This window comes from Dermacentor andersoni, chromosome 3 (assembly GCF_023375885.2).
Source record: "Dermacentor andersoni chromosome 3, qqDerAnde1_hic_scaffold, whole genome shotgun sequence".
Taxonomy (NCBI): Eukaryota; Metazoa; Arthropoda; class Arachnida; order Ixodida; family Ixodidae; genus Dermacentor; species Dermacentor andersoni.
Window position 1 is genome coordinate 42142913 of NC_092816.1, and position 23857 is coordinate 42166769.

Consider the following 23857-nt stretch of genomic DNA (forward strand, 5'->3'; position numbering starts at 1 on the left):
ACTACCTGTGCCGAGTGGCATGGGCACTTTTTTTAATCTGTCATCTCACTTCAGGGGCACCCTTTTTTGTGCAAGATTGTGCACAAAAGGTGAGGCTTTCAATATTATACTGATAGGAACTTGGGACTCTTCTTTAAGAACTCTTTGCAAAGATTATAATGCCTCTTTTCAGTGAATAGGTTACCTATGACCTCTGGAAAAAAGGAATAGTTTACCTAGGCGTGTGCGACAACACGGTTGAGATTGTTGACGCTGGTAAAATACAAAGCACTACTACTTACAGTTAAGGCTTAACATGGCAGATCTGGATTTGCTGCTTTCTTCACAGCAAGACTTTGACTTGATTTTCACTTGCAAGGTTAGGGCTGTTAGTTATACTTAGGTTAAAAAAAAAATGTTTTTTTTTTTCTACTTCATTTAGAATTACGGTTGCTGGTATTGGACAGGTATTACTATTGTGAATATGCTAATTAGTTGTCTCACTTGTTTGTTCTGTGTTGCTGCATTCTTTTGCTGAAACTGAAACTTATTACACAGCTTCATTTGCGTGTCCATTATGAATTACTGTACTACCTGCTGTGTTTCTGCTGATGGGGAGCCACAAAAAATGAAGCTAAAGTATGTTATGCTATTCTGTTTGTGTCTGCTTCCCTAGGAGCTGGACAAACACCCAGGTGACCCACGATGGGTGGATGACATCCGTAAAGACCTGCATCGACAATTTCCGCAGCACGAAATGTTTGTGAAGGACCATGGCCATGGGTAGGTTGCTCAAAGTACTGCGCTTGCCCGGTGATGAGTTTAGTGTTTTCTCAGAGGTTTGTTTACATTCTGTCTTCCTACTACACCTGTTTTCGGCAGGCAGGAAGACCTCTTCCGAATACTGAAGGCCTACTCGGTGCTGAACCCTGCAGTAGGCTACTGCCAGGGCCAAGCACCTATTGCAGCTGTCCTGCTCATGCACATGCCGGCGGAGCACGCCTTCTGGTGTCTTGTGGCCATCTGCGACAAGTACCTGCGAGGGTACTACAGCCCTGGACTGGTGAGCTAGCCTACTGCATGTCATGGTTTCACCATGGTTACCCAGTTATCAGTCTATAGTAGTTGGAACTGTCTCGGAGCACTTTATGCCAAGTGTCTACACCTTGATCATCATAACTACAGCAGAATAAAGGCCTCTCTCAGTGGTCCCAGCTAATTTCGTCCAGTACTCGCCCTGGCTGTTTGTACCGATGTTGCCAAAGACAAGCCATACTCTTCAGTTATGTTCGTGTCACGCATTTTTTCAGTTCCTTTCATTATCATATGTTCAGATAATTATGCTTGAACCTTACATGTACACTGAGTGAAGGTGTCCTTTTCACAGCAAACGTGTTCCATTAATATCGGTTGAATATAAGAGATAAATCACACATGTAATGTATATTTAAAGTATGGACATTGGGTGTGAGCACCATTACTGTAAACAGGTGCTGCCGTCATTTGTGCGTCAAAAGTTTGGTCACTTCACACTGCTCTATCTCAGCAGTCTCGGCAGTGCTCGCTCAGCTTGCAGTGAGCAGCCTATTATGCGGTTTAAGAGGCTTGTTATATCATTTTGTATCCAGAAACGTTGTCCTTTGCAATCGACAATCACTGCCTCCTGTATTAGCAATGCAAAAGTTGCTTTGGAATGCTCGGAACACTATATTTATTTTAGTGCTCATATCAAGGGGCTTGCATCGGAGCTCCTATGCCTGCACATCCCAAAACGTGCATTTATTTTGGTTAGTGCCACTGCATCTTGGATGAAAAAGCTGTGCTGCACTAATTAGACCTGGCCTACATTTTATTATGCAATAGATCTGTAGTCGTGGCATCATATGTAAGATTTCCATTTGCCATGCAGAGTCTATAGATGTTGTAGATGTTTTCCATTCCAAAAAAAAAGCCATTGGTATACCTTTTTTTTTTCCTAACAACAAATCGCATAAGCAATGGTTGTGACATTGTTGTGCCAGCACTGCATAAAATCAGTCAGTTTCTGCAGCACAATGCAAAAATAGTTTACCAATATTTCATTTCTTTTCTTGACGTTGTCTGTACTAAAAGCAGAAAATACATTTAGGTCCATCCTCTGTGTCCATCAGTGCTGTGAAAAATGGACAGCACACGTTTACACGCCGCTGTCTGCTATGTGTCAGCGAGAAATTATTAGGACAGTCATCTCTCAGGCTAACAAAACTTGGCGCTATACATAGACCTGACCTAAGTTTCTTGAACTATTTTATGCCTAATTGTGTTGTTGTTAAGTGTTAAGCTAAGAAGACTCTTCACACATACGTCACACACTTACAATATGAAATAGCATGTAATAGAAGACAGGCAAAAAACAACGACTGAACAGATGGAGGGATGACACAGGTATGCTTGTGCAATCAGCAAAATACCTAAAAAAGTGGCGCTCTTTGGCCACTTTTTTAATGGCACAAGGGCCAGGTGGCCCTTGCGTCATTAAACATCAAACATTCATTCATTCATTCATTCAAAAAACCTCAAATCATACCAACAAAGAGGTCTTGAACATCGTTAAAGGATTCTCTTTCATGTTCAAGCAAGCAATATGCTGAAACCCGTTACATTGTGATACTGTTCATACTACTTAGCTGCAGGGCCTACAGTCTACCTTTAGTGGAGGAGTGGGCCCCCCTCACACGGTGGTGACGAGTGTGCGTGCGTGCATGTGCATACACACACACACACACACACACACATACATATATATATATATATATATATATATATATAGCAGTGAAGCATTGAATCGAATGATCCAACAGTGAAACAGGCCAAAAATTAAAAACACGGTGCAAGGTCTGACTATACGACCTACAGTGTTCGGTTGCCAACCTTCAGCAGCTTAGCTAGTGTTAGCTGGGACATCCTATATAATTCACACGACAAGCAAAAATAATGATTTGGGGACCGCTTATACCACTCTCTTTCGGATCATTTTATTTTAAATTCAAGAAGAAGTAAAGTTCATCAAGTACTAAAAATCAAGCACTTGGATATAATTGGCATTTTGGAAACATATCTTTCAGGAATAATTCGTGAGGTAAAGGGTATCTGAACTCGAAGCAAATAAGTCTAGCTGCAACAAAGGACATCATTTGCCTTGCTTTATTGACAACCTCACGCACTACAACAATATATTTTATGGCTTCACACCTACTTGCCTACATAAGTGGACAAAATGCCTGCACTTTGGTATAAAATAGCATTCATAGAGCACAACTAAATGGATGAAAATTAACTGGTAGCCTAAAGAAACCAAACGTCAATCTTGACTAATTCACGAGCAGGTAGCTTCACGCTCAGGTGGCTCATTAAACAGTATGCTGTGTCAGGAATCTTAATCAAACAAGGTTGGTGACCGTCATGTGCAGTGCCTCGGGGAAAATGCATGCAGCAGTACAAGCAGCAGTACGACAATACCTGCTTTCCTGTTTTCGATTGTATGTCATCAACTGATTAATCACAATTAAATCATTAATTGAAAAATTGGAGTTGGAATTACCCCGCACAAGGCATTACTGGTAATAAAGTTGCCTCCAGTGCTTGTCGAATGGGTGCCGCAGTGCTACAGTTGACCTGCCGAGGGGAGGGGGGAGGCGGCGAGCCCCCCCCCCCTTAAAATGTGGAGTGGGGGATGGGGCCCTCCGAGCCCCCTTGACTTTAAGCACTGCTTAGCTGCATCTAACAGTTGGGTAGCTCCTTTCTCGTATCTAAATGCTTCACTGTTGGAGGCCAAGTCCGCTGATTTTGTGCTTACGTGTAAATGCTCGCTTTAAAAGTGATTCACAACGTTTAGTGATCACTCAGGCTCCGTAGAAGCTATCACACTATCCGTAAACTATCCGTAGCTATCCGTAAACTAGTTGTTATGCAAGGCAGCACATGCAGCAAAGTTTGATGAAATAGTGCAAAAATACGCCGGATTTTCTCATATGGCATACCAAATAGTCAAACCCCCAAACCATTCACTCTCACTTAAAAATAATAGCTACAAATGGCCGAAATTGCTTGCTGGTACAATGCAAAACATAGTGCACTGCACCGACATGTAGCAGGCACTTCGCACGTGATCTAGTTTTACACGTCACTCGTGCGCTGGCGGTAAATGGCGCCACAGTATGTCCTGCAACAAACAGAAAAATTGGTGGATTTGTAGATATCTTTTCAAAAGAATTTGGGAGTTAAGAGGTTACATTTCCTAAGCTCATCACCCCATCTGATTTTTTGAGAACCCAACAGTGGTTCTCATACCTTGGCACTCATTCTGCTACTCTGATTAATCACTGGTCACCTGTCCTACATATTACATGACCTTTCTAATTCTACTTTTATCTCTTAATTTCAGTTAGAATATTAGCTACCCAGATTATCTTTTTCTATCTCATTTCTCGCTCATATTGTGATGTGCTGCTTAGTTAGGCATTGTTGCAATATTCATGGCAGGAAATTTGGCTGTTTACTGCTCTTCTCCTGCAGCTTGGCTTGAAAGATTACTTTATTTCTCAGCGGCTTGTTTATTAAACTTTTGTTGAATGAAAGCTGGTACGCTGTTGCGAAGTTATTGGCAGTGACATTAAGCAGTGCTTTGTCTTGCTAGTGTTGTGTGGGCTGAAACTGTAATGCTTCTCGTTGAACGCAACTATGAAGTTACCGTGTCATTGTTCTTTGATCATTGCAGGATGCCGTCCAGCTGGATGGAGAAATATTGTTTGCACTACTCAAAAAGGTTTCGCCCTCCACACATCGTCATTTAGTGAGTATTGAAGCAGCCACCTAGAGGTGTAGTACAGTAAACCCTCGTTAACTCGAGCTCTGATGTCTCGAAATATCGGCTAAGCCGAAATTTTTTCCTAGCTCGGTGTCAACTCCTTATATTTTTCACCTCCTATCTCGAAATGATTTTGTGCCATACTCCGCATATCTCGAAATATCGACTGCAAAAGTGTCAGAGGTAAAGCCACTACCCAAAGGTGTCCAGACTTTGTGCACGCCTGTGGCATTGCCAAAAAGTTTGTGGCAAATTCTGCTTGATTCTACGTCACCCTTATCCTTCACTGTTCATGGCCGGCTGCAATCTCATTGGTAATAATGCGAGCGAAGTGTCGTTCTGGCCACTGACGTGGCGCGAGAAGGTACACGTGACCTCCGCAACATGATTGCTCACATGTGAGCAGAGCACTGTCGGTTTTCTTGTTTGCTATGCTCTGCTTTTCTATGTTAGTGAATCTCCGCACTACATCAGCCGAGACGAATTTTCATTGCCATTTGTTATTGCACTTCGTCAGTGGTCATAGCGATGCTCTGCCCACATTATTAATGGGTAAGCCGGCTGAGAACGGTGTATGAAATTGACATGGCTACAATATCGCGTCTCTAGGGCGGTATTCTTGGCCGATTACACTTTGAGTATATGTGCACCAGCGTTTTTTTGGCTCTGTGCAAGGACCGTCATAGCCTGTAGACGCGCGAGGTGTCGAGTGCCGAGTCACACAATACCTCGCAAAAGTGATTTGCCAAAAATGCCGCTCCTGATATATTGAGTGTTTGCGAGAAATTGAGTGGCTACTGGCGCCTATTTCGAAAGCCTCTGTGTGGTCTACTTGCGGCCAAGGGCTTATATTTTCGTGACCTTGCTTATCTCAAAACTCCACTAGTCTGGAAATCTTTCTCATTTGTTACAACTTCGAGCTAACTGGGTTTTACTGTACTTTACAGTTGTCTTTTGTTGCTTGCATCATGGCCTTTCTCTTTTGTGCTCACTTGCGCAGATTGTTTACAGAGCCTTTAAAGGCCAACTGCAATAAAATTTTTGACCTTGTTAAAAACCAAATATCAGATAGTGTAGATGCAAGGGTGTTTATGGGAAATAGCCTGCCCTAGTTGCTTAGTGGCTATGATGTTGGGCCGCTAAGCACGAGGTCACGGCATCGAATCCTGGCCACGGCAACTGCATTTCGATAGTGGCGAAATTGGAAAATGCCCGTGTACTTTTATTTAAATGCACGTTAAAGAACCCCTGGTGGTCCAAATTATTTTGGAGTCCCCCACTACAGCGTGCTTCATAATCAAATTGTGGTTTTGGCATGTAAAACTCCATAATTTCTTTTTTTGTGTGCAATATTTTTTCTTTGAGATACAACTAGCTGCATTATGAAAAGCTAGCAAAAATAGTGGTTTTTGGTACCACAACTGAAAAAGAAAGTGACGCATGACCTAGAACATGCAGCTTCTCGGCATGACCTCCAAGATAAGGTGGGTGGCCACGGCATGCTGAAAAATCTCAAAGGTGACTTGCTAGGACTTGCGTCATATGTGCTCGCCACCGGGTTCACACGTGGTTTACTCAGGTGCTATTTAAATGTTTCTAATTAAAATACTCGGCAATTACCAGCCCTGCAGCTTTGCCAAGATTGTTTTTGCTTCAATAGTTATATACGGTAGAACCTCGTTCATACGTTTTGGAAGACAACCACAAGAAAAGAACGTACTATCCGGGAAAACGTACAATCCAAAGTAACTACAAAAATTTGACACTCAACTATTGTTGACATCTACATAGTGCGAAGCGTAGTGCGGATTGTTGCCGCACGAGACGCCGACGCATGTCGAGTTGGCGGTGATTCGGCGGCCCGAGAAGCGTTTTGTTGTTTTTCTATTGCGTGGTGTTTTAAGTGGGTGACGGGAAACTGAACTGAGATCGAGCTGGTGGGTGACGCTGGATGCCGCCGAAGTGAAATGAGGTGCCCACATTGCACCGCCTGCCGCATGCAACAGCGGTGTGTTGGGATTATAGCTTACTAAAAGCACGCAATATACTACCAATGGCACTACACACCGCGTGCTGTAAAACAGATTTGCCGGTACCGGAATAAGAAACTGAGCCTGCGCCGGCATTTTTCATGCGAGACGAGCGGGCGAGTATTGTGGTGAAGCTATCGCGGCGGGCAGCTATATACTGTTCTCGATCGCGTGCGCCTCGCGCATTTTCTTGTTTACACGGGCTCCAGCGGCCGGAAAATGTATCATACAATCACAGTTTGGCAATGTATTGAACGTTGGTGCCGAAAAATCGTGTTTTTTCGGGAACGTATGGAACTGCACATATGAACGTATAAATGTATGAACTGGTAAAAAATGAGCATAACTCTAGGGTCATTTTCTGTGTTCTCATTTGCGAACGTTGGCGCTGGGGAAACGTACGTAACGGGTACGTATCAACAGGGTTCTACTGTACTACCCATTTATAAATAATTTAGCCATAGTGAAATTTCGTTGTAGTTGGCCTTCCAAGCACTGCTTATGTGAAAGGAGTGCTGTTTATTGCATGTGACCATTGTGGTATCATTTAATGAAACCTTGTTGTAATGAAGCCGCGTTTGAGATGACAACATGTAGTACGTTGTATATTATCTGCTATACCCAAGAAACACAGGTGTGATGCCTCTGAACAACAGATGAAAGGTTTCTTGTAGATTTTCATGAACTTTTGGCAGCTTGCCGTGCCAATTCATGGCATGTGGACAACACTAGATTACAAACGCACCTTACATATTAATATGCAACCATGCTATTGGCATGATCACACGGTGTCAGCACATTGTTGTGGTGTACATGACCCGTCCCTATACACAGAATTAGTGCTTTGCCCTCCCAGTCAAGCCAAGCAGTCAAACACCATATTGGCCATATTGCCATATTGGCCAAAATGCACATATAGTCTTCGATCTCTTTTTTTTTAGTTTTCAGTTCATTACAGTACCAGAACACTCTGAAATAATGTATGGCCAACCGAATTTCATATATCTATGTTTATCATGTCAAGGTTCAGCTGTTGCAGAGCTTCTCGAGCACTAATGAAGGCCAACTGAGTGCGGAGAGATAGAGAAGTGCGGTTCTTCTCTGTAGAGCTCTGAAGTGCTTTGAAGCGCAGAACTACCCTTTAACTTGGCATAATTTAAAGTTGGTTGAGTTAGTGTAAATCAATCTTGCAAGATGCTGTGTAAAGGGGCAGCAGTGGCGTAGCCAGGGGGTGGCACACAGGGCACTTGCCCCCACCCCTGAAATTTCTGTGCGAGTATACAGCCTTCCCAGCCTCCCTCCCTTCCCCTCCCTTTCACCAGTCAAGTGTATGCCCTCACCCGCTGCCTCTGAAAAAGATTTTGGGCTATGCCACTGAGCGAGACAAATGAAAGAAGCAATAGGGCAGGTGCTTGCTCCACCGTTATCTTCTCTGTCATCTTTGTCCACTCTTCAGCAACCCCTTACCATACCTTTAAAGCCGGCTTTTCTTCTTCCGTGCAGAAAAAGCAGCGTGTGGACCCCATCATGTACATGACAGAATGGTTCATGTGCGCCTACAGCCGCACCTTGCCTTGGGCTACCGTGCTTCGCGTGTGGGACGTTTTTCTCTGCGAAGGTGAGGAGCCGCTGCAAAGTTGCCCGGCACTGGGCTATTTGACCACAATGAAAGCCTCATGTTGATTTACTCTAAACATTGCAATGTTTCCGAGTGCATCGTGTTCCCCTGCACCTAAAAGTAACTTACAAATCCTTTATCAAGCTTGAAAGTGCTGTCCAGCTGAAGTTTTATTATGCGTACCGGATGTTTCATGTAACTTGAACTAAGCTTTAAAAATAAGTGGTACATCTCACACGAACGAAACCAACTGCGCGCTCTTCTAGTTGACCCAAGTTACTCAAGCTTCTTGGACTGCAGTTAGTTAGCTAGTTAGCCAAGTTCAATCGTGCAAATTTCTTAAACATTTATTTTAGGACTTGTATTTGATTCTACAATTGTAGAGCGTGCTCAGAAACACCCAGTGAGGTTATTTTCATGATGTTATCTTTAATGTAGTTCTTTTTTTTCCTTGGTATGAAGAAAGCCTGCAAAATATGAGAAGTATGATGTCCCTGCACACTTTCACATCTGGTATGCAGTGCATGCTGTTGGACAAGTCGGTCGTACATCGTTAAGCAAGATGCTACGCAATACAAACATGGACGAGAAGAGCACTGAACCCGTCCTTGTGCTCTTCTTGTTTATGTTTGTATTGCGCAGCACCTTGCTGGTAGGCAGTCTTCTGAATATTGTTCCCAAAAAAATGGCAGCCACACGTTTCTTGTAAAAATGTGTGATTGGCCCTGGCATCCAAGCAGTACTTAAGCACCATAATTACAAAGATGGAAATTTGCCGAGATCTGAAATGATACGCGCTAGGGCTGCGCCAAAATGGATCGAAGCTCTTGTTGACTTCTTTAACTTACATGCGGGCCTCTTTCTTTGTAGACACAATTGAGAGCACTGCACACCACATGAGTAAGCACCTCATTTTTCATATTTCGTGGGCTTTCCTTCAGAGCCCCACGAGCCTCATAGAGCCCTCTAAAATATAGCATCGTGGAAACAACTTCATTGGGTGTACAGTTGAACTCTGCAATAACGAAACCATTGGGGCAAGTAAAAAATTCACTTTTGCGAGAATCCCATTGTTGCAAAATGAGGCAGCACAGATAGGGAATGTGTCACGACACAAAACTTTACTGTCAAAATTCTCTCAGCCTACTTTGGCAAGCCTAGCTCAAGGCTACAGAACCGTATTGCCGACAGCTCAAAGTGTTCTCTATGCTGTCATCACTGCATCGGTCAGCGATAGCAGCACTGCCATAGAGAGGTATTTATTTATTTATTTATTTATTTATTTATTTATTTATTTATTGTACCCTCAGGGCTGAAGCATTACAGAGGGGAGTGGCAAAAACATTTCTGTGACAACATACACCAATACATGAAGCTATATAATGTACCAATATAATACAACTACAATATTCTAATCTCAAATCAGATTATCAATACAATTCATCAAACTATAAAACAATGTAAACTCACAAGAAAATGATACAGGTAAGCACAAGCAAACAAGAAGAAACAATGAAATAACATGAGATAAGAAACTGTTACTGTTAGTTGAAACATTCTTAGAAAGTTGATGGTCTGTAATGTCTGCAGTGACAGCAGGAAGATGGTTCCACTCCTCACAAGTTCATTTTGTTCATTTTTGTTCATTTTTAATTAATTTGGGCAACACAAATACAAGGTTTGTCCGCAAGGTAAGGCAAAAGGAGGGCGTAATCCTCCTGACTAAGGCCCTTACCTCTCTGGAGCAGCAGAAGTAGCAGTCTACTGATAAAACAAAATAGAACTAATAAGACACAAAACTTCAAAACTATTTACAGCAAAATTTTAAACACATTGAAAAGTATCAACCGTTTGCCAAATAGCAAGTAACTAAATAAATACAGCACTGCAAAAATAAGAACATTTTGGTATTAACAAAAGTTATACATTCAGAATATAACATTAATAACATTACTATTGACATTAAGGGGAAGTCCTAGGGAAAATTGAATGCTGTATTATCCCTTGATCACTTTTGGACATCTGATCAATTTCTCGAGATATCTCGTAAGTAGACACTGGACTCACTAGTTACGTCGGTGCCAGGTGCGGAAGTGTGCTAGGCACTTCCACACCCGGCACATCCGCAATCAATCAATACGGCCTGTTCGAGTAAATATACGTCCAGCGACACCAAATCCACAGGCTATGCCTGTAGAGTGATGCTGAAACCAGCGTTCTTGCAGCAAGGGATGCATATTCTTGGCCTTCCCGGACGATCACTCAATCGCTGCCGGATGCTGTAGCCACCATCTCAAGCACCGTAAACAAAGTGCACGTTGGTGGGATGTGGATTTATTTGTTCTTGCTGCACTTTTCTCCCTGAGCCACAGATTATGCACTGTGCTAGCTACGCAAAAATGGTTGTCACATGTTGGTAGAGACATGCGGCTGTGCCATTTGGAAAGCGCAATCAACAAACAAGATGGCAGCCATGACGTGTTTCAGGCCCACGCAATAACTTCCGGCATTTGGTTGTTTTTGTGAACAAAAATGATGGCACCCACACACTTTATGGAGTCTGCTGCACTTGCGCGAGTAGGTAATATGTGGGATAACATTCCTGCAAAATAAATCGATGCAGGATCACAGCTCAGTGGCGTTTCGTTGTGGAGAGAGACGGTAAATGCATTGAATCGTTTGGCCATTTGCCGGAGATATGAAAATATTTCGTTGTCACGAGAATTTTATCGTCGCTGTATTTCGTTATCATGGGTTTCGACTCAAGCTTAAGCCCTAAAACAAACATTTGAGAATTTGCATTATTGAACTTAGCTAATTAACTAGCTAATTGCACTTCAAAAATTACTGCAGTCTGAGTAATCTGAGGCAACTACAAACAGTATATCATTGGTATCTTTTGTCTAAAGTGTAACGCACTATATATATAATGTGTGGTTCAAGTTATGAGAAACATCTGGTACTATATGGTGAAATTGTAGCACAACTTGGACTAGACTAAACGTGGGGAGAAAGAAAGGCTAACCTCATTTGTTCTGCCCAAAATGTAAAGCAGTGGCAATGATAGTTGGCACAATATGACGCACAGTAAGGTTTTGTCTGTTTTGTACAGTATCAATTACAGAACAAATTGACAGTCACACGTGAACAATTTTCAGAGAACCATAGCTCTTGCATAGCCCTTTTGCTTTCTCTCTCCCCTTTTCCTTTGGACTTCACAGCATCATCAGTTACTACACCTTTGACCCCAACCGGGGATGAAGTGAAGAAAATGAATTATTTCTTTCACGTTGGTGCTAGCTTCTTGTTTCCATGGGGCATGTATGAAAGTTTCCATGCACACTCTTAAAGGACAACTGTAGGAAATGTCTCTTCGGCTAAATTTGTTATAAATGAATAGCCTATATACCATTAAAGCAATCTTGGCAAAGCCGCAGCACTGGTAATTGCATAGTTTTCTTGTTAGCAGCCTTTTACACAACACCTAAGCAGACGATGCTTACACCTGGTGGTTGTTGCTGTGACAAGCCCCAGCATGCCACCTCCGAGATTATGCAGCTCACCACGGGCAGTCGCAGGCGCCGCTTTATGGTAGAGGTCATGCCAAGGAGCCGCATGCTCTAGGTCATGCATCATTTCTGGCGAGTGGTAATGGCGGCTTTTTGTTTTCCAGTTTCTGTATAAAAAACAGCTACTTTATCGGCGAGCTTTTCGTGACGCTTTCGCTCCTCTTTCAAACGTCAAATTTGGCGTGGAGGCTCCTCTTATGTATGCTATCTTAAAACTAGGGTTTTTCTCGGTGCTAAGTTTTGTTGCGGTCGGGCTTGCAGTATGTGTTGACTGGCCACTCTATTCCTTCCTGGCTGGCCTCTCTTAGGTGTGAAGGTGCTTTTCAAGGTCGCTCTGGTGCTTCTGCGAGGTGTGCTTGGAGGAGGAGACGTTGGCAAGCGCTACCCAGCCATGTTTGAGACGCTGGAGGCCCTGCGATCTCTGCCCGGGCCACTTGTTCAGGAGGACTATCTCGTCACACAGGTATAATCCCTATTGCCTTATTTTGTTACTTTGAACAACTCTTTCATCAGAGGGTTTCACATGGCAAGCGCAGAAACTTACACGGTTTGTCTCCACCCCTTAGCTCCACTTCCTGAGGACATACGGACTTTGTGATGCACTTTTAGTGTTCGCATGCTGCTTAGTGTTGTGTGCACTTTTCCTCCTTTTCATTTTTCTCCTTCTTTCTTTATTTAATTGCTGGTCTCCTTCTATCACCTTTAACTCCCTATAACCTTACCCCAGTACAGGTTAGCCAGCCGGTATTACACAGGCTTAATTCCCTGTTTTTCCCTCTCATTTAGCTCCTCTATCCACTCCTTAGCTGTCATTGTGGCTCTTACCAAGGCTATCGTATTCGCTCCTCTCTAGGCCATTCATACACTCATTATTTATGAGCACAATTTATTAATAATTATTTTCTCAATTCATTCCTTTAACCTTTCATCACTGCCTCCCATGTGCTACTACATGCCATTACTGCTGCAATTGGCCACTCTGTGCTGTCATCATTATCACGTGAACACTGCCATGTGATGTTTTCGTTGCAAAGACAATGTATGCTTTGCAGAAGAGAGGAAGGAGATTGCTTGTGGAGGGCACTTCTGGTATATCAGAGCTCCAGAAGAGCAACTGGGTTTGTAGTAACGTCTTGTATTTGCACATATCAACACATGCGGCAGCTTGAATATCTAACAACAGCATAGTGTATTGAACACTGATGCTTATGGGCGTCCTATAATTAGGCATTCTTGGAAGTGTCGCTTTGCTCCAAGAGGCCAGAAAGTTTGAATTGGCCAATAAAGCCTGAAGCTTTAATTGAATTCAGCAGCTTCAGAATGAAGTTGTAGGACCACATGGACAAGCCAAAATCATGCCAGCACCTCACAAAGTGGGCGATAGCATAAATGAAAGAAAAAAATAATGCATTCTCATTAGTCCTAACTCGTTCACATTTTATTTGCCCACAATGTGCAGTCTTGCAACTGTTTTTTTGTCCTTTTTGAATTTCAGTTTGTTCAGCTAGATGTCACCAGCCACGACATGATGAAGGAGCACCAGCGACAGATTGCCAAGCGGCGGCTTGCGCAGCTCTCCAAAGTGAAAACCTAGCACAGGAGTATGGGAAAGCCGTTAGCTCAGCAGCTATTTGTTGGTACATAGAAGCCAACAGCAACTCTGTCTAGAGAGAGAGAGAGAGCTAGGCTTCTTCTGAGAAACGTAATCCTTCTTTAAAAAAAGAAGCAGTGTATGACAATGCTGCCAAAGGCAGTCTTAGGCTCCTCATGACAAGCAGAATTGCATGAAGGGTGGTGCTTCAGTGTTAAGTCATGTTCTAACCTTCATTGGTGAAAAGCACTATACTACTCAAGGCTTTCTTTTGGGGTATCCGGCCTCGATCAGTCACTTTCGGGGATGCTTTCACTTTCACGTGGTCTAACACCCAGCGTGATGCCTCACTGAAGTGTTGGGAATCTTGTCAATGTGCTTTGAAACTACGCAATGTGAGAATAATGCAGATTGGAGGTATGACATACCTTTGGTCACATCCACATCAACTGGCTCAGTCAATCAGTGTGGACTGATAGGGATATCCCTAAGAATTATCTATGGAGAATGCAGCCTCAGTTGTCTCCCAGCTGTATGTGATGGATGGCAGTATGCAGAAATTTTTCGCGTAGTAGAAAAGCATTTACAAGTGCCGACACTTTGAGGTGATGTGATACTGTAGAAGATGTATGGCTATAGCCTTTATGACGATTGGAGGCAATGTGAGGGGATCATACTATAGTGGTGCACAGCAGCGCACACTAATGAGAGAGGTTTAGCGTACCGCTACTGTGACATCACTACTGTTTTAGTCATCTCCCAGTTTTGCACATGCTAGCTTAGCCACACCAGGTGCTTAGTGCACCACGTGGCTTAGCTACGTTGCACTTGCAAAGATGCTCGAACAAGCCCAAGTCTCTTGACCTATTGTAGCTTAGCTAGGTATATACAAAGCTGGCAGATGGCCGAAACAGTAGTGCTAAAGTAGATTGGAGGCGGTAAGCTGAAACTCTGCATTGAATCCAACAAGAGCCCATAGCTGTGGTAAAGGACATCGCCATACAAAATCTGCCTGGGGTAGTTTCTCACTGAGAAGCCTCCGGCAATATAATCCCAAGGAGCTGTTTCAGCTGTGCCTGGCTTTGATTCAGAACTTGTCAGTAGTAAACTTTAGCTTAATTACAATGGATTTACTGCCATTTGTGACTGCTTCCATATGCTAAGATCATATGTGAACTTTCATGCATGACATTCGTGAGATATTCAACAATTCATAGCTTGATACTGATTATTGACATCAGTTGAACACCATAATCGAGGCACAAACATTGCTAGGTGGGCCTCCTCAACGAAAATCCAGCAGCTCGCTAGTCTAGTCATAAAAGTCGTATGAATAGTATCGTCTTTTAGCTGAAGTTCCCAAGTAGCATAAATTGTAAATTGCACCACTGTGTCTGCCTGACATTCTTAACCTTGACTTCAGGCATGAGGCCGCTGCTTGGTGCAAGTTGTAATCTGTAGTCCACCGGAAATATCCGTGAGGATACATCTACTCGTTCTCTGTATTGCTACCTGATGGCTTAAACAGCGGACCATGGTACCTATGATGGTGGGAGCATTATGGCACAATGTCTCTTACATACCCTACTTTCACACATGTAACCCACCTCCTCATATAAGCTCCACAGCCCATTAGAGCTCTCGGGAAAGGTTTAAAATATTCCATTCAAGTAATGGCTTGAACATCGTTCTAACTGTTATAAGAGCAATTCAATACCATTGCCGGCACCAGGAAAAGTCATCACTGGTGCCCTCTGTTGAAGGCACGGTTTGGCTTCACAGCAATGCAGAGCATATTTATGTGCAAATTTTGCCTTCAAATGTAAGTTCACGGCAATGCTCACAGCATTGACATGAACCAGCTCGTGAAGGCAACATTTGAGTATTAACTTGAACCTGCACTTTCTTCTTCAGTTTCTCAAGCTTTTGGTCTATGTTATATGCGTGCAGATATGGTAACGTTCATGTCAATGTTCACAACAAGACGCTTGTTAGCTGTGCGCTATAACTGCCTTTCTGGAACACTGGATTATTTCAAGCTGCTTCTCCTCCCTTAACGTGTTGTGGTGGATCAATGTTGCAAAATTGTTGTACTCACTTAGCCTCACCTTTCTCTCTGGACAAAGTTGGCTTTGGCAGATGTGGTAGCATTGTCAAAAAATTATGAACCATACTGAAGCGACTTCTGCAGTAGCTGAAGTACTGTGAACCACTGTGAAGGGACCAACTCTTCCACAGCCTTTCGCTATAGCACCCTTGTAAAAGGCAGCAATACAGGAGATAAGTGTTAATACCACCACACTAGTTAGAGTTGAAGACTGCTTGTGCTTGTGTGTGAATGTAGATGACAGTAATATAGCTACACATCTGTTCTGTTCTTTTTTCTTTACTTTATCTACAGTAGGCCGACAGCAGCCTATCTTTCTGACATTTCTGTATGGCTGACCATTTGAACACAGATTTCAGTCATTGAAAGCCCTCTGTTTGATGGAATGGGAATGTCCACGTGATGAGGATGGACCACATCCTAAATGTGTAACGATGTTCGGGCAAACTTATTTTCCTTGTCAGTGTGGATGGTACTTCAGTCACATTTAATCTAAGTGGTGCACACAGACAGTTGCACTACTATGACCAACAAAATACCTATATTGATTACCGAGTTTTTGGTAATTGGTATTGCAGAGTCTGCAGAGGGACTGCATTTGTGTTTCACCTGAAGTTCAAATTCATTTCATTTTCCTGCAGCCCTGTTGTTGGCGGCAGCGTTCCTCATCATGTTCTATTAGAGTTACTTGTGTTGCTGTGAATTGGTGCTGTTTTCTGGAACCATCATTTACCTGAGAACTTCCACTTGAAGAATGCTTAGATTGGCTAAAGAATTTGGGCACATTCTGGCCGTTCCTGGCTCACTTAAAGTGGACCAACACCTGCATCAACTGTATCACCAGACAAGTGAGCGTGGGATACACCAGCGCACAACAATGAACAATAACAAAGCATGTTTATTGGCACTCCTTTAAATGCCTAAGAACTTCTAGAGAAAGCACAACCTGCACCCTCTGGTACTGGTTGAAAGAAATGCAAAAATGTGAGGTGTTCACCTACTTCCTGAATGCCTGAGTGAATTTTTTAGCCAGAAGCACAGTTGCAAGTTTTCGTGCGTGTCTTGTGTTAGCATTCTCTCACATCATCTTGGTTATCACTCACTAGGTAGCCCACTCACATGAAAAGCTGTCAGGTTGTACCGAAAGCTGGCTGACACAGTATCCTTCATCATCAGATGCCTTTTACTGCAGTTGGGGTATTGCGACAGAGTTAGCATAATGTGGAAGTGCCACCAAAAGTGATTGTTTCAGAACACATGACCTGCAGTCAGCACATGGCAGCTATAAATATAATGCATGTAGAAGGGACGGTGTTTATGATGAGTACAGCGTGCGTCAAATTACGGTGCACCAAGCACGGGGACATTGAGCGAGTTATTTTTGAGTCAGATTGACAACCTGGTTTGTGACTTGTGCTTAAAGGGACGCTGAAGGGTGACAGTTAAATTAGCTTATGCTGGTAGGCTATGTTTTCGAAATTCTATTTGTTGTCTTGTGGTGGAAAAGGGTAGATTTATTAATCGGGAAAACAATAGGCCAAGTTTTTTACTTATTTCATTAATGTCAGGCCCGATCTGCGTCACCACTCTTCGCAATGCTAATCTCATCTTGATAAATTTGGGCCACTTCTGTGTGGGAATGTGTTCAGAAAGTTGCTGAAGCGAGTCATTGTGAATCAATTTTACTGAAAGTGACTTTTTTTTGTGTGTATGGCTTATTTTCAAACTTCACTCCATCGAAAACGCTTTTAAAGCTTTTTCACCCAAATTCTTCATTTATTAAGCGTGAAAACACTGCACCACTGTCAAGCCAGGTCAGTGTTGTCTTCGCTTTCCAAATTATCACTTTCGGTAGAAGAAGTGATCAGGAGATTATCACCATCCTCCTCACTCGAAGTACACCCTAGTACATTGCTTTCACTCTCAACTTTCACTGTCAGAGTTGTACAGGGGCTTTTTTTCACACTTGCGTATGAGCTGCCAGTGGCAGACACCAGCGTTCCAAATTTGCCAAAAAGCACAAAAAGTGTGTGATTCCAAACAAGCAGCCTTTGAGATCTAATAAACGTGCCCCTCCAGCGGTGATGAAGTGGCTGCCATCTATGTTGTAGAACACTAAGACTGAATAAACACGATCTTCAAAGCACTGAATTAGTGCTGCTATCTATGTAGTAAAACACATACACACACAAAAAAAGAGAAATAACCGCAAATTTTAAATGTTGGCACTGCAGACGTCTGTGTGTTATAAGAAAAGCTAAGAATGTAGTTGACAAGCTCAGCTCGTCCAAAGCAAAATTAACCAGAATCGTGCTGACGAGCTGCCAAGATCTATGACATCGCAAGCTCCTGATTCAGAAACGCCAAGGCACTGTTGCCACCAGTATTTCGTGTCTGTGTAATTTCTGGCTTATCAAGCCACAAATTATGCATGCCGTAAGACTGACCTATATTTGGTATTTCAAGAAATGTAGTCTACTTATCTCAGCTTGAGATTATATTCCCCTTCGGTTTCCCTTTAATAATTCAGGCCAGCATGATTCACTCGTTCAATAAAAGTCAGCCTCTGAGCAGCTGGCCTGATGCACTGCTTTGCACGTTCATTAGTGTACAGTCTTTTGTGAGAAAGTAACAAGAGTACTTTGGTGGCTGGGTCTTGCTGTGTGGTTACTTCGATGTCGGGTCTGCAGGAGTGCTTGTTATGCCTAGACACTTAACAGTTAAAGGCTGGATATACCTAGGCAGAGACTGTCTGTGCTGTATTGGAGGAATGAGAAAGTGGCTGATTGATTATTTATTGGATACTGATCACTTTTAGCAAGAATGCGAAACGTATTGTTGCCACTTCCTCCTGAAGGAGTGTGCTCTTCAAGAATGAGGTTAGTTTCGTTTTCTTTATTAAACTAAGTAGCTGCATTCTCGAGCGTGAAGTATGTTTGTTAGTTTAGCTCTGAATTACTTTTTAAGCATGTGCTTGGTGTAAAGCCTGTTTCACATGGTGCACCTTTCCCAAGGAAAAGTTGAGGCATGTTTTACTGTCCGTATGGTATTCTGCAAACTCTTTCAAGTGACTGTTTGCAAGTGCCATTTTTCGTGCTTGAGGAGGAAATTATTTTTAGACTGTCTTGCGTTGGGGGTAGCACAAACTTAATACAACATAATGAAATTTAAAACACTTCATAGCATAGCTTGTTTACTGTTATTTTTCTCCTTATTTGTTATTTTTCTTTTCGTCCTGGTAGCTTATAATCTATGGCACAGTAAAGTTTCCTGTAGCCTCATGTAGTGATGTTCTTCAACCATACGTGCTGCCTTGTACATTAGGGGAGGAGGGCAGGGATAGTAAAATACGGTGAGCAGATTATGCTAAACCGAGACAAACATCTTCATTCCTACACTTGGATATCTGTTGCTGTTATGTGGTGCTAATTTCCATGCTAATCCCTATACTGTGCGCAGTAAACTTCAACATAAGTGACAGCTTGTCTGTTTTGAAACAATGCAAAGCTTTACTCACTTCTGTACGCATCGTGAAAGTTTATTAGTATAAGTGCAATTCAAGTTGCAGCATAAGCAGAGTTATGGCATAAATTACAGTGTATGTTGAATGACGGCAAAAGTTGAGTTGTAGGATAAGCTTAACAGTGCGAAATCACATACACTCGTGAATTACAAACCAGTTATCCATGGATTAGCGAGATATTCACGCAATGGGAAACATGTTTGCTTGAGTACCTTATCTTTTATACCATATAGATTCGCGCAAGGGCCGCACCTACAACCTGGCAGCCCAAAATTTCGAAAAAAGAACTATCAACTGAGAAGCAATCATATTTCATGTCCCAATACCCTGCACGCACATCAGGGAATGTCCGTGCACTGATATCCGTGCACTGTCCGTGTGTGCCGCTACTAGATGGTACCTAGTACCTTTGATGCTATGCTACATCCGGGGAACCAGGGTGTGCACAAATGAAAGCTGCGCCGGCACCATTTTGACCGTAAGGCTCAGTCCCGCATAACGGCCGCACCTCGTCAAAATTGTGAGAAAAAGAAAGTGCGACCCTTGCACGAGTCTATACGGTACATCAGATACTATGATATGAATGTCTGTAATTAGATACGAAGTACTAAAGGAGTGATTTGGGGTCTGGGATGTGTCGCATGACAGCATCATTTCTTTTCAATGCTTGTCTGACTAGCAAACTTTGCTGGCATCGCTCTTCTCACATCACAAATTGCAGTAGGTGTAGGCAGCTTTCTTGGCAAATGCTAAGGCCTGTCAAGCCTTAACCTTTCTGCGCGCAGTGTGGGAGGATAGGTTGCAATGTTTAAGTGTTCTCCTATAGGCTGCCGTATTGGTCTCTTCCACAGAAGTGGAGGGCACATTAGTTTGCCCATTTTCTGTGCAAAATGTGTGTTTATCTTAGTTGTTGAATACAGTTTGTTCTGAAATGAGTGAACAAGCATTATCAAAGCAGCACTCGCGACCAGTGAATGATCCGTGCTGACTGACTCATTAGCAAGCCGGCCCCCGTTTTTTTAAACAGTAAATGTTCTTCACTCTTTGTTTTGATGTTAAGAATCAACTTGCCATCATGCATTGCTTCTCCTTTCATTTCTTCTTTTTTTTTTTTTTTTGTAATACGCAGTCGATACACAAGTCTTGTTGTGTCTAGCTCTTGGCTTGCAGATGCAATGTTTTAAAGGATTCGTTAACGATGTGGGGAGTGGGGCTTTTAAGTTATTAAGTGTATGTGTGCTGTTATGACACTTTTTGGTGTTCTATTTGCTGTTTGTGCAGATTTGTTCGACGGTCTGTAGCAAAGATCTCTGATGTTTCATGCTTTGCTTTCACCCACTGGTTTTGTAATACTTTGTTTACCATGGCACCTTTGTTATCTTTATATTTTATTCTGTTTTCAGTTCTTCTTGTTTTCAGAATGTTTACATTGTTTTGCTTTTCACTCTCTTTCTCTTCTTGTCGTACATTTCAACAGTGCAAATTTATCATGTTGTATCACAATTCTCGCTTATTGATGTTTTTGAGCTTTTGTTACTGTTGCAAACAGCCGCGGGACGTATTTATGTGCATGTTACATGGTACGCTTGTCGTGGTTTGCGGGTCCAGAAGTAGCCAGCTGTTATTTACTTTCCTAGAACACACGCAGTTTGTTTATTTATTTGCTGTCCACACTCCTTGTAACTTAGTCATTTAAATTACTGGGGAAAACAGTCTTGTACAAGAACCTATTTTAAGTGTTTTATGGTGATGGTGTGTCCGCATGGACAGTAGAGTTTCCGACATGTTTTTAGAGACTTTCTGCTATGCATTAAGCTTATGTAATGCCCATTCTTTTTTTGTTTTGTATATTTGTCTTGAAACAGCTATTCTTCTGGCGTTTTTTCTAACGCTCGATTCATTTCTTCTTGGCATCATGTAAACTGTTGCTCCTCTTTAAGGTGCTAGACATTATGCTTTTGCTTCAGTGACTCTCCAGTGATGCTTGTATTTTGGCCACAACCGCAAAGAACAACTAGTAATTGTGCACCATTTTTCTTTAGTGCTTCTCTCTCTCTACATTCCATTCACTCTGCTTCGCTTTTGCAATTTAGAGTACAACCTCATTGACCTTTCATAGATCTTAGGTGCCACAAAAACACAACTTGCACTCGATGTTTCACCACATTGCTGTTTCCTTCTGCTGCATATGTAAGCAAGGGTCTTGGTAATAGTAGAAGTATTTATGCCACAACCCACGTTATCTACTCTAGATGAACCCAGACTGCAGCTTCCTGTTTGAGTTATCATAACTGTCGCACTAGCTTTCAGTGGACGCCTGCTCGGATTCATGGTACAATCATCAGATATTTGAATGGCAAGAGCAATATCACATGTTACAAAGACAGTAATACTGCATATTTATATGTAACACTGGCAGCATAGCTTACAGCAGTGAAGTAACTGCAGCCTTTCTTTCCACTATGATTCGGTGCTAATACAGTAGAACATTGATTTAATGAAGTTGTACCTAGAGTTAAAAATATAAAAAAAAAATTTTGTGTGAGTTGCATTTGAATTGAGGCCTTCAGTGTTCATGGTGTGGTGAAGCCTTTTTTTATCACGCACAACAGGATCACATAGAGCATTTTTTTAGCACATCTAAATGTGTCACGGCCACTTTTCCAGACTACATGTGCTGTCACATCATGTCTCGACGAGCATGCAAGAACAACCTTGCAATTACACTAGTCACCGTTCGCCGAAAAACAGCATCTTGGTGATAGCAATGCACAATAGGCATGAAACTACGAAATATGTGCATTGAAATTTCTGCTTTACGTAAAACAATTTTCAAAATGTTCTAAAATTTTGATTTAACAGTCTATAACTTGAGACTAGGGCCTTTGAAAAGCTTGTTTATGCAGTGCACAATACATATTTGTCAGATTTGGAAACCTTTGTAAATAGAGCTTACAGATTTGTGTTGTTTTTGTTGTAGAGTAGTGTGGTTGGCAAATTGCGTGGTTAAATTTTTCAGAACTTGACCAATTTTTTGGCAATATTGCTAATAAAAATTCAGACTTTAAATCAAAATTCCGCATCCAACCGTCGGTAGAATTTATCTTGCGCTCTTTAATGAAACAAATTTAACTCGGGTCAGTTCAGTGGTTGTTGCAAAAGGAAGTCATGTGTTTCACATGTATTTGAACAGGAAAAAATTGCAGTTGGGCTCAAGCTAATGCTTCTGCTTTTGGGTTGCTTGGATAAAATACGGTTGGAATTACGACGCAGTTATTCTGCAGCTCTTTTTCAAATGTGCGCACTGTGTGCAAGGTAGTTGCGACTGTGCAGCTCTTGATTGTGCAGCATGGCATTGAACCGCTTATAAAACAGCATGGGCTTTGAAAATTTGCCTAATGTTTTCAAGTAAGAGCTTTAGCTTCACTTCATTAGGTGTTAATTGTTCATCTGAAGTCTCCAAAACATGGATATATTTGACATATGCCTAGTCACAATGGCAGTTGGAGCTTGCCTGCTTCTCTGAAAATAAACATAGACACTTGACCAGCCATCACAAGATAGTGAAGTACTGCATTTTCTCGAGTTTAACCACCCCGCGAATTATAGCGCCCCTTCTTTCCAACACCAACAAGACTTGGGGTAAAAGGGTCAGAAAAGAATACATGCCACTGTTTCACTTACCTTGAATTTAAGCACCCTTTTCCCACTTGATCATAAGGACATGAAAAGGAATGGAGGAGGTGGAGGGGTTATATTTGAGTAAATACAGTATTTGAATGTGTACATCACACATGGCAGCAATGGGTGTAGGACACCAGGTCAAGTGGTACAACTCCCATACCTTGCAGGACTTTCGCGATGGTTTAAAAAACCGAATTGTTAGCTTTGCATTCAAGTCTGGCCACCCTGGCTGTAGAAATCTAAAACAGTCATTCATATAATGAAAGGCTAGATGTACGATCTGTTCCCGAAATGCATAGCCCAGCATGACTGTCACCATGATAGCCACAAGTCATCGTTATGATGGTATTTTTGTTGCTGGCACTCACTTCGAAAGTCCTATAGAGGCCACTCTACTACCATCACACAAACCCAGTGACAGAAGCAATAGCTTCACTGAAGCCCTCCCGTTGGCGTCACTAAGGGGTCTTTTTTTTTTTTTTAGAACAGTATGTACATCTTGACAGAGAACCGGAGTAGGCCAATATGCACCATATCAGAATCAGAAGATATCAGAAGATATCAGAATGTGGGTAGGGAGGGGAACAGTCCTGCCCATACAGTGCCACCACTTTTCACATGACAGCCCATACGTTATGTACGCTTGACAATGAGACACACATATCGAGTCATTTTCTCTGGCTGATAATTTGCACGTGTGCAAATGCCTTGTAAAGCCATTTCTGCAGAGTATTATTTTTGTGACCTGGACTGCCTGCTTGGAACGGTACAGGCTGTTGCACTTTGTACAGAGTCTAGTGCACCGAGTATTTTTGTATGTAGATGCCTCCCTTTTTTGAGTCCATGTTAGATCCATGTGCCTCCTGTTATGTTGCAATGGTGGCAGTAAAGCTTTTTTATTTGTCCTATC

The 23857-nt window shown here is 42.3% G+C and overlaps 1 protein-coding gene across 1 annotated transcript in view; it reads left to right on the plus strand.

Moving 5' to 3' along the window:
- Positions 1 to 23857, plus strand: part of LOC126516938 (TBC1 domain family member 10B-like) — a 34687-nt gene extending 10830 nt beyond the window's left edge. Inside the window, exons 5-10 of the mRNA XM_050167021.3 lie at positions 656 to 762; positions 862 to 1042; positions 4736 to 4810; positions 8359 to 8473; positions 12351 to 12505; positions 13538 to 23857. Coding sequence (XP_050022978.1) covers positions 656 to 762; positions 862 to 1042; positions 4736 to 4810; positions 8359 to 8473; positions 12351 to 12505; positions 13538 to 13636 — 732 coding nt within the window. The 3' untranslated portion in view covers positions 13637 to 23857. The remainder of the gene's footprint in view (positions 1 to 655; positions 763 to 861; positions 1043 to 4735; positions 4811 to 8358; positions 8474 to 12350; positions 12506 to 13537) is intronic.